This window comes from Ornithorhynchus anatinus, chromosome 4, assembly GCF_004115215.2.
Source record: "Ornithorhynchus anatinus isolate Pmale09 chromosome 4, mOrnAna1.pri.v4, whole genome shotgun sequence".
NCBI classification, from domain to species: Eukaryota; Metazoa; Chordata; class Mammalia; order Monotremata; family Ornithorhynchidae; genus Ornithorhynchus; species Ornithorhynchus anatinus.
Genome location: NC_041731.1, coordinates 68,916,487 through 68,931,151, shown reverse-complemented (window position 1 = coordinate 68,931,151; position 14,665 = coordinate 68,916,487). Strand labels below are relative to the sequence as shown.

Below are 14,665 nucleotides of genomic sequence, written 5' to 3'. Positions count from 1 at the left end.
CCTAGGCCAAATGGCTGCCCCGAGGCCACACAGCAAGTCTGTTCATGGACAAAGAGGTGCCATTAGAGTGGTGTGTAAAAGTCATTGATCAGTGAGGAATATTGCCAGAATTAAGAACCAGGACCATAGGACTTCATTCCTGTCTGACACTGGAGCTAGAGTCCTCAATATGATTAGGGTGAAAGATAATCCTTTCAAAGAGATTGCCTGTCCCCCTTGTTAACATTTTGTCCCAGGGTCTGAGAACTTTTTGTGAGAACAGCAGTACTCTATTTTAGCAAGGGCAGAAGGAGATTTGTAATATATGCAGTTTTAGCCAGTGGAAAAGACTATTGAATTAAGGGGGAATAGCATAGTAGGAGAACCTTTTTGTTCCATTTGATCGATTCATACATTCAATAGTTTCTCTTGAATACCTACTGCGTGCAAAACACTGGGAAAAATACAAAAATAAGAATTAGGACCCTGGACCCCAGGAGCTCACAATCTAAGAATAAATGGGGAGGGGGTAATAGACGGAAATATGAGGAAAGGTCGAAATGATAAAATGAGAAAAACAACAGGAAAAGTCAAGGATAATAATAAATGTGATAAGAGCAACTAACTGACCATTGTGGTTAGAGGAGCAGGGTTTCAGTCTCCTCACCAACCGTTCAAAGCCCAAGCCGCAACTCAGCTTTCCCAAAGTTTAATTTCTGTGAGCTCTCATTTGAGCTGTTTCTTTTGGCTTCAAGATAAGGTCTTTCAAGTCAGGTATGACACCTCTTATTTTTGATATGTGCTACCTCCAGTTCACTGCTCATCTGATCCTTTATGAAAAGGGAAAACCCTTCAGACTTGGGCCGATGTCATTCTGGTTATCTTTTAAACCATTCTTTGGGAGAAAAAACCCGTGTTTTTTCCCATTTTGTGAATCTGGTCACCTTGAATATGAGGAAGGAGTTCTGCCTGTGGGCCTGAGACTGTAGAGGACTCAAATCATCATTCTCTTGCTGCCCTTGTTTACCAGCTGCCTCCCACAGAGCCAGGAGCCAAACCACATTTTGCTGCTCTTAGCTCCTGGCACACTGGAAAGAGAATCCAGTTCGGCCTGAATCCATTTGTCTCACCCAGGCTCTACTGAGGGGCAGAGCACAATAAATAGGGTTAGGGAGTGGTAATCAGGTTGTCTTTAGAATACCTCTGGTGCAAGGACGCTAGGAGAGTTGGTCAGTTTTAGAGTAATATTTAGAAGTTCAGTAGTCACAGGCAATTTAAAGCGGCTTCATTCACTTCTACTTTTCCCTCCATTCTGCTTCATTTGGATCCAACATCAACTACAGGACTATCACCATTGCCAAAACTCACTTTCCTGATAGAATTTTGCCCTTGGCTTCTATTGAGAGCATCAAATGCTTAGCGTGTCCCTTGGGTTAGTGTAGCTATACTAAGAGTTCTAAAAGCAGCCTGAAACTTCTCTGCCTGTCCCCCACCCAAACCCAATGCCAATGTCTAGGCTATTCCAAGTGGATTTATAGATTTTTTTTCCTGGAGGCCAAACTTTTTCTTTCAGTATGAGTTGGGTTTTTTTGTTTGTTTTTAGAAAAAGAAAGTTTTTCAGAGGGCTAAGATTTCCCAGGCTCTTGTATTTTTTTCTTTTAAAGCAACAGAAAATTGAGATTCTTCCTCCTGAGCTATCTATCTCTGTGGCAGAATGTGTATTTTCCATCCTCTATTAAAATGGATAAGCATACATATTGTTAGAAGGCAAGGGCAGTTAAATGTTTCTGTAGTCTGAAAACACAGAAACATTTGAAAGTGAACATGGCTGCTTGATCACTGTCTATACTTTTCTGCCTTTGCCAAATTACTGCTGCATTATTTTGACTTGAACAATACATCTAAAAGTATTGTCTTAAATGCTCTTCTAATTTGGAGGGTAATTTTCAGAGCAAATGCCATCTCAATTGATCTTCTTGGAAAAGCCTCTGAAAATATTGTGGCACTTTAAAAGAAAAAAAAGGTAGTTCTTGTTCTCAGGTGTTTGGGGGTGAAATTAATTACTTTTAAGAGGTTTTTTTCAGTTCTTAATTTAGGATTTCTGTTTTTCTCTCAGGTGTTCTCAATAATAACGGTTGAGGTGTGTGGTCCAAATGGTAAATAGGGCACAGGAGTGCAAGCTCTTGCAACTAAATTTCTCCTTCACAAGACTGAACTGTGGGAGCAGTGAACTTTTTAGTTAGTAATAAGTTCCAAGAAGGAGCTTAACACAGGGATGGGTAGAAAACCAAAAGGCAACTTTGCTGCTGCCTTATGTAGCTTTAGGTAATTCCCCCAAATGTCCTGATTCCAGTTTCTATTAAATCACAAGGTATGTTTTTTGTGGAGAAAGGTTGAAAGGAGAGATGAGCTAGCATAGTTTTCTCTTTCAGGAATCTTATAGTTTTCTTTCTTTTACCCAGAGATTACGATTCTAATTGCTTCTTCTTTTCTCCCTCTGGATACAAGCAGTCCTTTCCTCCCTCCTTCCCCTCGGTGCCTAGAAGGTATTATAAAATCAAGCTCTGTATGTGATGAATACTGTCTGTTTATTCTCTGCTATCAGCCTAATATAGAATCTGGGAAATTTCAATGTTTTTTGATCCTTTAGCATATTGTGTGGGAAGGCATATGCATAACTACACTAACATCTAATTAAGTGTCAATGCTCTGAACATTTTCTAAATAGATCCTATACTTACTATTTTAATAGTTTCTTAAAAGAAGCATGTTGGCTTAACAGATTTCTTTTTTGTACCTTGTTCCTTATCTAATAGATATGTTCAGGTTTCTGCTGAGTAGCCAATCACCAGGCTGTCCTGCAAAAATGGCCAAGGAATCCCATTTGCAGCCTGTCGCCGATTCTGATCTCCGGTGAGTAGGTCACTGCAGCCATAATGAGGATTTATGTGGAACTTTGATAGTTCTCCTAAAGACAGCCTTACAACACCAAATGTGTTCTTTGTGATACACACGATGGGGACATTCTGCAGGAATTAATAATTCTTAAGACACTGTCCTAAAATATTACCACATTGTTTTTGAAAGGAAGTTGCTTAATTTATGGGCACAGACCATGTAGCTATGACACCCAGCTACAATTTCTGACTAGGGAACCAATATCTAAAATAAAAAATAAATAAATAAAATGTTCTACCAATTGCTTTAAACATATGGGAAAATTCTACTATTAGGAGTGACAAGTTGTAAAACTAGTTTGCTAATACTCCTTTGCAACCCTCTGCTTTCTGAGAGCCTAAACGAATCCAATTAGAAATTTTTTCAAAGTAAAAGAGGATGACTTTTAAAGAATTAAATATTTCCCAGGGTCATTCACAAGCTGATTCTTATGCGAGCTGAACATTTCCTCCCAGGAATACTCTCTAATGTTGAATACATTTCTTATCTGGGTGCCTAGATTTAATGAGAGCTTACAAGACACTACTCCAGTTCTCGGTTTTAATAGGTCGGTCTCCACATCAAATATGTATTAAGGTGGACTGCCCTATTTATTAACTTGGAGGGATCCGTCAAAGGCTCGTAGCCATAGGGGCTGGACAACTATACATGATTGAGGTCATGCATCTAGCCAATTTGTAAGACGATCCCTCCGCGGTCAGCCATCAGCCATCCTTGGAATAAGAGCACACACTCATACATTCCTGTCAAGTCATCTTGTGAAAGCCTGCCTGCTTCCAGCTTGGCTTGCATGTGCAACCTTAATAAAACTCACTGAGGGCTAAGAGAAAATAGCAGTTCTGCTGCAGATAGACTAGAGGAAAGGGTCTAGGATATGCACATGCAGCTGACTAAAGGCAAGCTACATGCTGGACTGTAACACAGAGAGGAAACAATAAATCTCTACTACTCTGCAATAAATATCTCAAGCTTTTTAACTAAGGAAACTATCCTTATAGTGAAATAAAAACCATTTTAGCTAAAGCTACCATTTGAATAATTTTATCTGATTTTTTTTCCACAGCTTATTTGAAAAAATACAAACTAACCTGTTTCTGCCTGAAATAAAGAGCAAGTTTAAAATAAGAAGAAAGGAAAAAAAAAGTTCTGGGAGAGGCAGAAAAGGAAAGTGCTGATACCATGACACTTTTGCTTTTCTTTGCTTTCCTGGCTGCTGTTCTGACTCACATAGAGTGCGGTAACCAACGCCGAGGTCCAGAAAACAGTGGGAGAAGATTTAACCGGATTCAGCACGGGCAGTGTGCCTACACTTTCATTCTTCCAGAACAAGACGGGAACTGTCGTGAGGGTGCGACAGACCAGTACAACACAAATGCTCTTCAGAGAGATGCTCCTCACATGGATCAGGATTTCTCTTCTCAGAAACTGCAACATCTGGAACATGTGATGGAAAACTATACTCAGTGGCTGCAAAAAGTAAGTTTCAGTTTCTAATTGCATGTGTCTTTCACATTCTTGCCCTGCAGATAATTTACAGCTGCTGTCAGGGAACGAGCTATTATAATATGCATTTCTTTATTTACATATCACTTGTACCAAGAGTCCCTGCAGCAACAGGACAGCCCTCTATGTAAGATTCTGCTTGGGAACAAATGTTTTTTCAGGTTCTCCTGTCTCATGAAGTTGCATCTAAACAGGATTTCAAAGGAGATGAGACACAAGGTGTGCAGTTTTTTTCCTCAGAGACTTCCAGTGTTGGAGCCCTTTCTTCAATGTGCTTTTAAACCATGTATACAGTGTGATATGGCAGGTTAAATGTCATAAACATACCTGGGCAAACTGACCTAAGTTAAAAGTAATGTGTGAATGGGGAAACAGAGCTGCAATGCTTTTTTCACATAACAGTATATTTTATAGAAATCCTTCTTCGTTTTAGGATTAAAAATCTGCAATGAACTTTTTGGTGTTACTTATTTTTATCCTATTCGTAGAATATTTTTGGAAGAAATTTTGTAAGTGGGAATGACGTTGTACCAAAGCCCTTAATTTCCATTCATATAGTCCCAGAGAGTGGCCACTCCTGTCATATGCATTTTTCTTCTACATTTAGTTTGAAGCTGGCAAGTTGGGTTTTAATGATGAATGTGACTTAGAATAAAGCTACACTCAGTCTCAGAAATCCTGCAAGTAATGCTGTTTCACTTAACATAGCACCTGCAAAAACCTTAATTTAGGTTACATATTTCTCATGGTTTCATATAACCATATTATTAATCACCTGTGTCTTAAAAATCCAGTTGGACAATATGGATTACTTTATTTTGTGAAAATACAGGGATTAGCATAGATCAATTACATCTTCACCCATCTAAGTGTTATCTGACATTTCAAGAACTTTATTTGATAACACTTCTTTTTAGAAACGGTGTGTGTCCTTTGCATTTCTGCTTTTAATACCTCATCATATGGTGCACAGTAAAATGCTCTCAGGAATGCTTCAGGTGCTGTATTTCAGCTTTCAGTTTTCTATCAAGTGAGCAGTGCACCCTGCCCACCAAGTGGGTGGGCAACGTTCACATGATTCTTTTAAGCATTATCCATCCACTTAGTGCATCTTTCCATTTGCTGTCTGTTAGGCAGCCTTTTGACTTAAGGGGAAAGAAAGATCATGGTTGATTTCAAAGCATGAAATTTTTGAGTAGAAAAAAAGAAAACTTTAAAAGAACACAGGTTCTTTTTAGATCTGTGGTCGCACTTTAAAAAAAAGTGAATAAATTGCTTGCTGAATCATTCTTATGAGTCTAGCGATTTTGCTTTTGTCCACTAGGGACCGAACTAAGATCACTGTTTGTTTCCTAGGCAGATTAAAGCAATACCCAAAAGCAGGATTTCCAAAATTTCCAGGGCTGAATTGCTGCTTGTTCTTTTATTTTATATGGAGTGAGATGACATGGTGTGCACACAGTTGAAGAACAAGAATCGATACTGTAGAGAAGCAGCGTGGTACAGTGGCAAGAGCCCGGGCTTGGGAGTCAGAGTTCATGGGTTTGAATCCCGGCTCTGCCACTTGCCAGCTGTATGACTTTGGGCAAGTCATTTAACTTCTCTGTGCCTTGGTTACCTCATCTGTAAAATGGGGATTAAAACTGTGAGCCCCACATGGGACAACCTGATCACCTTGTATCCCCCAGCGCTTAGAACAGTGCTGTGCACATAGTAAGCGCTTAACAAATACCACCATTTTTAAAACGTTTAAGTGTTCTAATCTAGAGGCAAAAAACTGAAGCAGAGGTAACTTTCTAGCATCTCCTCTCAACTTTGATTTGAGAGGACAGTAGGAAAATGAATTTGATTACTTTGTAAACATTTAAATGCTCTTTCAATATGCTTTTATGTCAGAATTGATTATTGGATAAGTAGCTTTAAAAAAAATAATTAACAGGGCATTCAGTGTTTTAGAAGCACTTAAGTGCTTTTATAGTCTTGCTTGAACTCTTTCATCCAGCATTAGGCTTTAGAAAATAATTGGGCCACTGATGCAAACACAATGCAGTTTCCCTGCAGAGAGGGGAGTAATTGAAAATTATTTTGGGGAGCACAGTTAAACTCAAGTCTTTTTTAATCAAACTCTTACTCTGCATCAAACACTGTTCTAAGTGCTGGGATAGACATGCAGATTAGGTTGGACACAGCCCCTGTCCCATATTGGACTCAGTATTAATCCCTATTTTGCAGATGTGAGTATTGGGGCACAAAGAAGCTAAGTGACTTGCCCAAGGTTACAAAGAGGGCAAGTAGCAGAGCTGGGATTCGAACCCATGTGTTCTGACTCTCAGGCCCATGTTCTTTCCACTAGGCCATGCTGCTAATTTTCTATAGTTCATTTAGAAAATTTCAGTAACCTATAAAAATAACTCTGGTTCTTTGCTTTTTGATAGAACATTTTTAGCTCAGACTTCAGAATGACATATGAAAACTTGGTGCATGTTCGCGAATGCTTACCAGAATATTGTTATATTATCAAGGTATATACACAAAGTCATTAGCTCAAACTTTTAAGGACATACCACTCGTAATACCTATACATGTGACACTAAAATCCATATTCTTTAGTAAATTAAAATCCCTTTAGCATTTATAGGGTATTTCTGAAACATTAGAAATACTGCAAAGTAGCCATGCATTTAGAAATTCTTCAAACTGAATCTTAAAAATTATTTGGTTTCTAGAGTAAATTAAGAGGAGAATGAATAGAATCTGTCCTTGCATCTATGATGCAGAGCCATTAAGTTTGAGTGTCTGAAGAAATTCACGCATTGTTTATTAGAATTGCTAGGATTAGAGAACCAAGCAGCCAGTAATGCTATCCATTCTTTCACTTGTATTGAGTGCTTACTGGTTGCAAAGCACTGTACTAAGCACTTGGGAGAGTACATTATAACAAACAGACACATTCCCTGCTCACAATAAGCTTACAGTCTAAAGGCTACATGCTAAATACTTGTGGAAACTTCCTAGACATCTTTATCTTGAAACTGGTTATTTTATGTGGGGGGTATTTGTTTCTGAGTCATGCTTTCCAATCACAAAAAGAGATTAAAATAATAGTTATTAATATGCTGTTTGTTCACTGAAGTTAGTCTTGAACTCTTAGAAAGTGACAGTTTTGATCCCAGACTTCGAAAGCATCACTCCTGAAGAATTTTCTTCTTGGCAATTATATGATCTTCCAGCTCTCCAACCTCAAAACTCAGCAATTTGAGTGGACCCTCCATTCTAGAGGCAGTAGTTCTAGGTAGAAAATGTGGCCCTTGAAAGCCCTCTCAGGAGGCAGGTCCAGGAAGATTACCATGCCCACTCCCATCCACTTCCCAAAGGCTGTTTAGATGCTCCCAGTGCCTTTTTCAGAATGGGTCTATGTGCTAGAAGCAATCTGGGAGCTAGTTGCTGCTAAAAGTGGTAGAAGAGTGTTCATGGACTACCATGTTTTACTTGCAGGACTTAGTGATGTTACCCTGATAGTAAGGGTTCACAACATATATTGGAAGAAAAACTAGTTACTCTTATTCTTGTTAAATTACAGTAGGGTTGGTGTTACCTGCAATAAAATTCAGGAATTTATAGTAAAAGCAGGAGAGCCAGTCAATCTACCAAGCTGGAACAAATCTCCATGTGACCTAGTTTATGTCCCTTATCTAGCTCTGAAGATGAATATCTTCCCCCATTGGTCCCTTTGCACACTATATATTATGGAGACACCTGGAGAATTGCCTTTTGGTGGCCAGAAAGGACCTCTGAAAGCTAGATTTATCCTGGCTGTTCTCCTTCTTAGCTGTTGACAGCCAAGGGCTCACTCTCAGTGGTTTGGGGAATGGTTTGAAAGTCTGAAGTTTTATTTCCTCCAGTCATCCTTCCCACTAAGGATTCTGGTGTGGAGTTGGGGGTGTGGGAGGGCAGGGAAGTGGGCAATCCTGGTTCACGTTCATGAAGCTTATCCTGGGCATTAAACTACTGCCCTTGGGATTGGTTTCCATTAATCAAAATATTCAGGTTCCTAAGTTATCTGATACCCAAGAACCTTTTGGATCTTTCCAACAAAGCTTATTTTTTCCTTAGCAAAAGAATGTCTCATTTGGCTGAAAGTAGAGAAAGGAATTTGAACCCTACTTGATTCAAGGTCAGTTCACAACTCAGGAGCAAACAGGCCTCAAATGCCACAAACACATTCTTCTCACCCCAAATCTGATAGCTTGGTGACTTACCCTGATTTTTTTTTTTAATTAAAGCTCCCATATCTAAGAGACCGGAACTGAAAAGCTTTTAAAGGTCATTGGCTGCATCCAGGACTTTGTGCATCTTTTGGCATCTTGGTTGAATCAAAGACCATTGGATTCAGAGTGCTTTTCAGACAACCTAGGTTTAAGCAAGATAAGCCCCATCAACAGTGCAAAGGAGAGATCCCAGCTTCCTGGGGCTCAGATAGATTGGAGGAGTGTAGGGCATGCAGTGTGATGATTTCACTAAATCCTATGCCCATAATCATTATCAACTCTTCCAACCTTTTAACTCTCTCCTGAACTCTCCAGTGCCCCCATCCCCCCTCACCCCCTTCTCTCACCATTTTGACAAATGCTGGTAACTTTCAAAGTTCTCACCTGATGTTTCAAAGTTTCTCCTCACCACCCTATTACACCCTCCTTTTGTCTCCTCTTGCTTTTTTTAAGAGGAGGTCTCCCACCCACTTTCAAGTCACCTGCACCACTGGCCCTATTCCCTTTCAACTCCTAAAAAGGACTTGGCCTCACTCATCTCTCCTCCCCTGCTGCTATCTTCAGCCTCTGACTCTGTTGGCTCTTTCCCTGCTGCCTCCAAGCATGCCCAAATTCTATCCCATCTCCCTTATTCCAATGCTATCTAAACTCCTAGAGCAGATCTTTTGTGCTAAATGTACTTCCTTTCCATATTTCTCTCCATCCTTCAAAATCCTCCACTGGCTTCTGCAACAAGTGAAAATTCTTCAAGGCTTTCTTCCCACCTTACATATCTACTTCCTTCACCAGTTACTCCCAAACCTACTCTATTCGTTCTTTTCAAGATAATCTATGTCTCACACTTGACTCTCCCACTTCAATCCCCTCATTGGAAATGTTCCACTGACTTGGAACCTTCTCCCTCAGAAACCCAGTAGACACATCTTTTTCAATTTTCAATGCTCTCAAGTCCATTTCTTCCAAGATACCGTCCTAATTCTCCCCATCTCAAGTCACATAAACCCATCAGCCATCTTTAGCACTTAGGTAAATATGATTATTCAATTGCACATTGAATTAATCTTGATTATTTCATCCATAAATACATTGGAGTATATGCTCCTTAGGGGTAGGAAATGTCACATCTTCATTTTGTAGTAATAAATAATGATGGAATGTGTTGAGCACTAAATATGTGCTAAGCACTGTTCTAAGTGCTGGGGGATACAAGGTAATCAGGTTGTCCCACGTGGGGCTCACGGTCTTAATCCCCATTTTACAGATGAGGTAACTGAGGCACAGAGAAGCTAAGTGACTTGCCCAAAGTCACACAGCTGACAAGCGGCAGAGCTGGGATTAGAGCCCACAACCTGACTCCCAAGCCTGTGTTCTTTGCACTTCCCAAGCACTTTGTTCAGTATACTGTGTTCAGTGAATGATATTGCTACTATTAGAGAATGCAGCTTAAGTAGTGACACCAAGAAAGTTGAATTGAAGCATGCAAAATCTCAGGAAGCCATGGCTCGTAACTGTCACTGATGCTCCTATCACAGTAGTCTCTATTTCTATGACAGAAGTTGCCTGACTTCTGAGGATCCAAGACACAATGCACAGCCTATGAGAAAAGTGAAATGCAGACACTCTTCTTGCAATTTTAGATTGTTCCCTTATGGCACTGATTTTTAGATTTTGTTTCTTTCATCCTTGTATAAAGAAAGCTTATACAAATTTTTATATTTTATTGCCAAATGCATGTGATTCACTTTGCTGAATGCTGTGTAAAGCATCATAAGCAGTCACAGTTCACAGCCTATAGAAGCTTAAGTTTTTTTAACGTATGATCTTTGAGATTTTTATGTTGTCTTTGTGGATTCCTAGTGTGATATTTTTGGTTAACTGAGGGTTTTCTTTCTATACATATAACCCTTTCTTTTGGGTCTGCATATTATGGGAAGGATTGTCAGTCCTGCATTGATGGTTTTTGTTAGGGAGCGCTCAGACAAAGTTGTCAGCCTTTTCTTCATACGTGAAGTCTTGCAAGGGTATATCCATATTCTATTGCCAGAGTAATCTACCTACCAGTTTAGTCTTTCAGGCCTGGATTTTGTAGGGTATTCTGATCAGTTTAGGACGAGATTTATAATGTCCTAAATGGGACTATTTTGCTTTCCAGGTGAGCTGACTGGCACCAACTTCCAGGTCCTGTTACTCACATAAATTGTTTGAGCTTGAAAATCGATGTAGCAAAATGCTTAGCATTAAAACTTTTAAAAATCAATTAAAATAAGTTTTAGAGGAAAGAATATGAGAGGACTAGAAAGGTAAAGGAGAAAACTTAGAAATGTGGTAAACTGGTGGTGGTGATGGAGGAGGAAAAAAGGTAGGCTGCATGTCTATACCCTTGAGTGGGAAAGGTGTTAACCTCTTTTCCATCAGAGTACATAAAGTTATCTTGGTAATGGAGGTAGCATTACCTAGTGGAAAGGGCTTGGGCGTGGGTGTTAGGGAACCTTGGTTTGTATGCTGGCTCTGCCCCTTGGTTGTTATGTGGTTTTTAGGCAAATCACTTAAACTTTTCAGTTTCCTGATCTAAAAAAATGGGGATTCTATACTAGCTCTTGTGCATCCTCCCCCACCCCCACCACCCCCCTTAAACTGTAAAGTCCATGCAGGACAGAGATTATATCTGACCTGGGTATTTTGTATCTGCCCCAGTACTTAGTACAATGCTTGGCAAAGTTATAATTGTCGTATTTAAGACCTTACTATAACAACTAGTATAGTTATTAGCGACTGGAGTTCCCAGGAGAGCAAAACTCATTGGGCTGATTGGTAGCTACTGTAGCCGTGTTTTTTTGTTCTAGTTTAAAGTGGGATTGGACAAGGCTTTCAAGGAGTGAATCTCATAGGGCAAGAGCCAATGGTTGAAGGATTTTCAGGATGGGGAAGAAGGATGAATTTCAAATAAACATTGAAAATTTTAATCTCTTTTTCCCTAAGCTTTTTTGTGCTGTGAGTCTGTATTTCATATTAAATGTACTCTCATTTGGAAATTGGGATGGGAGAGAAGAAATCCTCTTAGTTTACTACTTACTAACTACTCTAAATGGAGTTTTGTAGACTCCCACACTATAACTTCTGCATTATGAAAGTTTTAATCTTGCTTTGGCTCTTGTTAAAGCATGGAATCTTAAAGTAGTCCATTTCTGATTATTCATTATTTTCATGCCACAGGCTTTATTGGGTCCTTCATGCAGAATCACCCATTAAAACACTCAAAATTATGCCCTTTTAGTCCAAGGCAAGACTGTCATTTACAAAGAAGCAACAAAGCTTAGGACCCTCTTAATCCTGGTCTCCTGACTGATTGTAAGCTATGAGAAATGCCCCCAATGATCTAGATATTGGAATTAGTCATTTATTGAGTACTTACTGGGTGCAGACCACTGTAGTAAGCACTTGGGAGGGTACAATATAACAGAAATATTCCTTTCTCACAGTCTAGAAGGGGAGACATCCATTAATATAAATAATGGATATGTATATGAGCTGTGGGGCTGAGGGAGGAGTGAATAAGGGCATGCAGAAAGGTGTGGAAAAAGAGGAAAGCAGGGCTTAGGGAAGACCTCTTGAAGGAGATACACTTGTAAAGAAAAAGTGAGACTTTGAAGGTGGGAAGAGTAATTATCAGTTGGATATGAAGAGGAAGGGTGCTCTAGGCCGGAGGCAGAATGTGGGCGAGAGGATGGCTGAGAGAAAGGTGACATTGAATACAGGAGTAGGTTAGCATTAGAGGAGTGAAATGTGAAAGTTGGGTTGTAATAGAGCAGTGAGGTGAAGTAGGAGGGAGTATGGTGATTGATTGAGGGCTCTAAAGCCAGTGCTAAGGAGTTTGTTTGATGTGCAGATGGATGGGCAACTACTGGAGTTACTTGAAGAGTGGGAAAACATGGACTGAACGCTTTCATAGAAAAATGACCTGGGCGGCAGAGTAAAGTATGAACTGATGTGGGAAGAGACAAGAGGCAAAGAGGTAGGCAAGGAGGCTGATACAGAAATCAAGGCAGAAAAGATAAGCTGGGAAGCAGCGTGGCTCAGTGGAAAGAGCCTGGTCTTCGGAGTCAGAGGTCATGGGTTTGACTCCTGGCTCTGCTACTTGTCAGCTGTGTGACTGTGGGCAAGTCACTTAACTTCTCTGCCTCAGTTACTCATCTGTAAAATGGGGATTAACTGTGAGCCTCACGTGAGGCAACCTGATTACCCTGTATATACCCCAGCGCTTAAAACAGTGCTCTGCACATAGTAAGGGTTTAACAAATACCAACATTATTATTATTATTATTATTATTAATTGCTTGGATCAATGTGGTAACAGTTTGAATGGAGAGGAATGGGTGGGTTTCTAGCAACGTTGTGAAGATTTAACCAACAGGATTTAGTACAATTGAATATATAGGTTGAATGAGGAAGATGAGTCAAGGATAACACTAAGGGATTGGGATTGTGAAACAAGAAACATGGTGGTGCTTTCTACAGTGATGGGAAAATCAAGGGGCAGAAAGGGTTTTATGTGGAAAGATAGTTCACTTTTGGAGGTGTTAAATTTGAGAGGTTGTAGAGATTGTAATGTAAATTCTTCAGAAAAAAGCCAAATAGTGGATCATCTTCTCTTTACATTTTTGAAGCCTTTTATGAGAGGTGAGAGTGGATCACAGTAAGTTGGAAAGGTCAAGAGGAATGAAAAGGGCAACCTGGGATATAATGGGAGAAGAATGGATTGAGTTCTTTAAAGGATATGATCAGGAGTTTCTACCCAATTTGGAAAGGAATGGGCAACCTTTTGGAGGAGGGGGGATGCACATGATAAATTATGTTTTAGAAAAATGATCTGGAAGCAGAATGAAGTATGGGCTATAGTGAGAAGAGACTGAAGACTGGGAGATCAGCGAGGAGGCTGATGCAATAGTCAAGTCAGAAGGGGAGGATTCTGGAAATGATGTGGAAGAACGGCAGAATTTGGTGACATTATGTGGGTAGAACGGGAAGGAGGAGGTTAGAATAATGCAAAATTATGACCTTGGGAGATGTGAAGTAGGGTGGTGGCATTAACTTTAACTGCCTTTAACTGTTGGAGTTCAAGGGTCACTTTTTGGCCCTCTTCTGTTCTCCATTTACACTCACTCCCTTGGTGAACTCATTCGCTCTCACGGCTTTGACTACCATCTCTACGCAGATGACACACAGATCTACATCTCTGCCCCTGTCCTCTCCCCTTCCCTTCAGGCTCGCATCTCCTCCTGCCTCCAGGATGTCTCCACCTGGATGTTGGCCTGCCACCTAAAACTCAACATGAGCAAGACTGAGCTCCTCATCTTCCCTCCCAAACCCGGTCCTCTCCCAGACTTCCCTGTCACCGTGGATGGCACGACCAATCCTTCCCGTCTCTCGGGCCCGCAATCTCGGTGTCATCCTTGACTCATCTCTCTCGTTCACCCCGCACATCCTATCCGTTACCAAGACCTTCCGGTTTCACCTTTATAATATGGCCAAGATCCGCCCTTTCCTCTCCACCCAAACAGCTACCTTACTGCTACAGGCTCTCGTTATATCCCGGCTAGACTACTGTGTCAGCCTTCTCTCTGATCTCCCTTCCTCCTCTCTCGCCCCGCTCCAGTCTATTCTTCACTCCGCTGCCCGGCTCATCTTCCTGCAGAAACGATCTGGGCATGTCACTCCCCTTCTTAAACAACTCCAGTGGTTGCCTATCAATCTCCGCTCCAAACAAAAACTCCTCACTCTAGGCTTCAAGGCTTTCCATCCCCTTGCCCCTTCCTACCTCTCATCCCTTCTCTCTTTCTACTGCCCACCCTGCACGCTCCGCTCCTCTGCCACCCACCTCCTCAACGTCCCTCAGTCTCACCTATCCCGCCGTCGACCCCTGGGCCACGTCCTCCCGCGGTCCTGGAATGCCCTCCCTC

At 40.7% G+C, this 14,665-nt stretch overlaps 1 protein-coding gene across 2 annotated transcripts in view; it reads left to right on the top strand.

Annotated features, from left to right (window-relative positions):
* Positions 1 to 2,216: 2,216 nt before the first annotated feature.
* The window catches only part of ANGPT1 (angiopoietin 1), a 250,216-nt gene continuing 237,767 nt past the window's right edge, over positions 2,217 to 14,665 (top strand). Inside the window, exons 1-3 of one of the 2 annotated variants that reach the window (XM_029063097.2) lie at positions 2,217 to 2,350; positions 2,796 to 2,892; positions 4,001 to 4,413. In XM_029063097.2, the coding sequence (XP_028918930.1) occupies positions 4,117 to 4,413 (297 nt within the window). In that variant the 5' untranslated portion in view covers positions 2,217 to 2,350; positions 2,796 to 2,892; positions 4,001 to 4,116. Of the gene's footprint in view, positions 2,351 to 2,795; positions 2,893 to 4,000; positions 4,414 to 14,665 lie in introns of those variants that run through there. The other variant, XM_029063098.2, reaches the window with a different exon arrangement.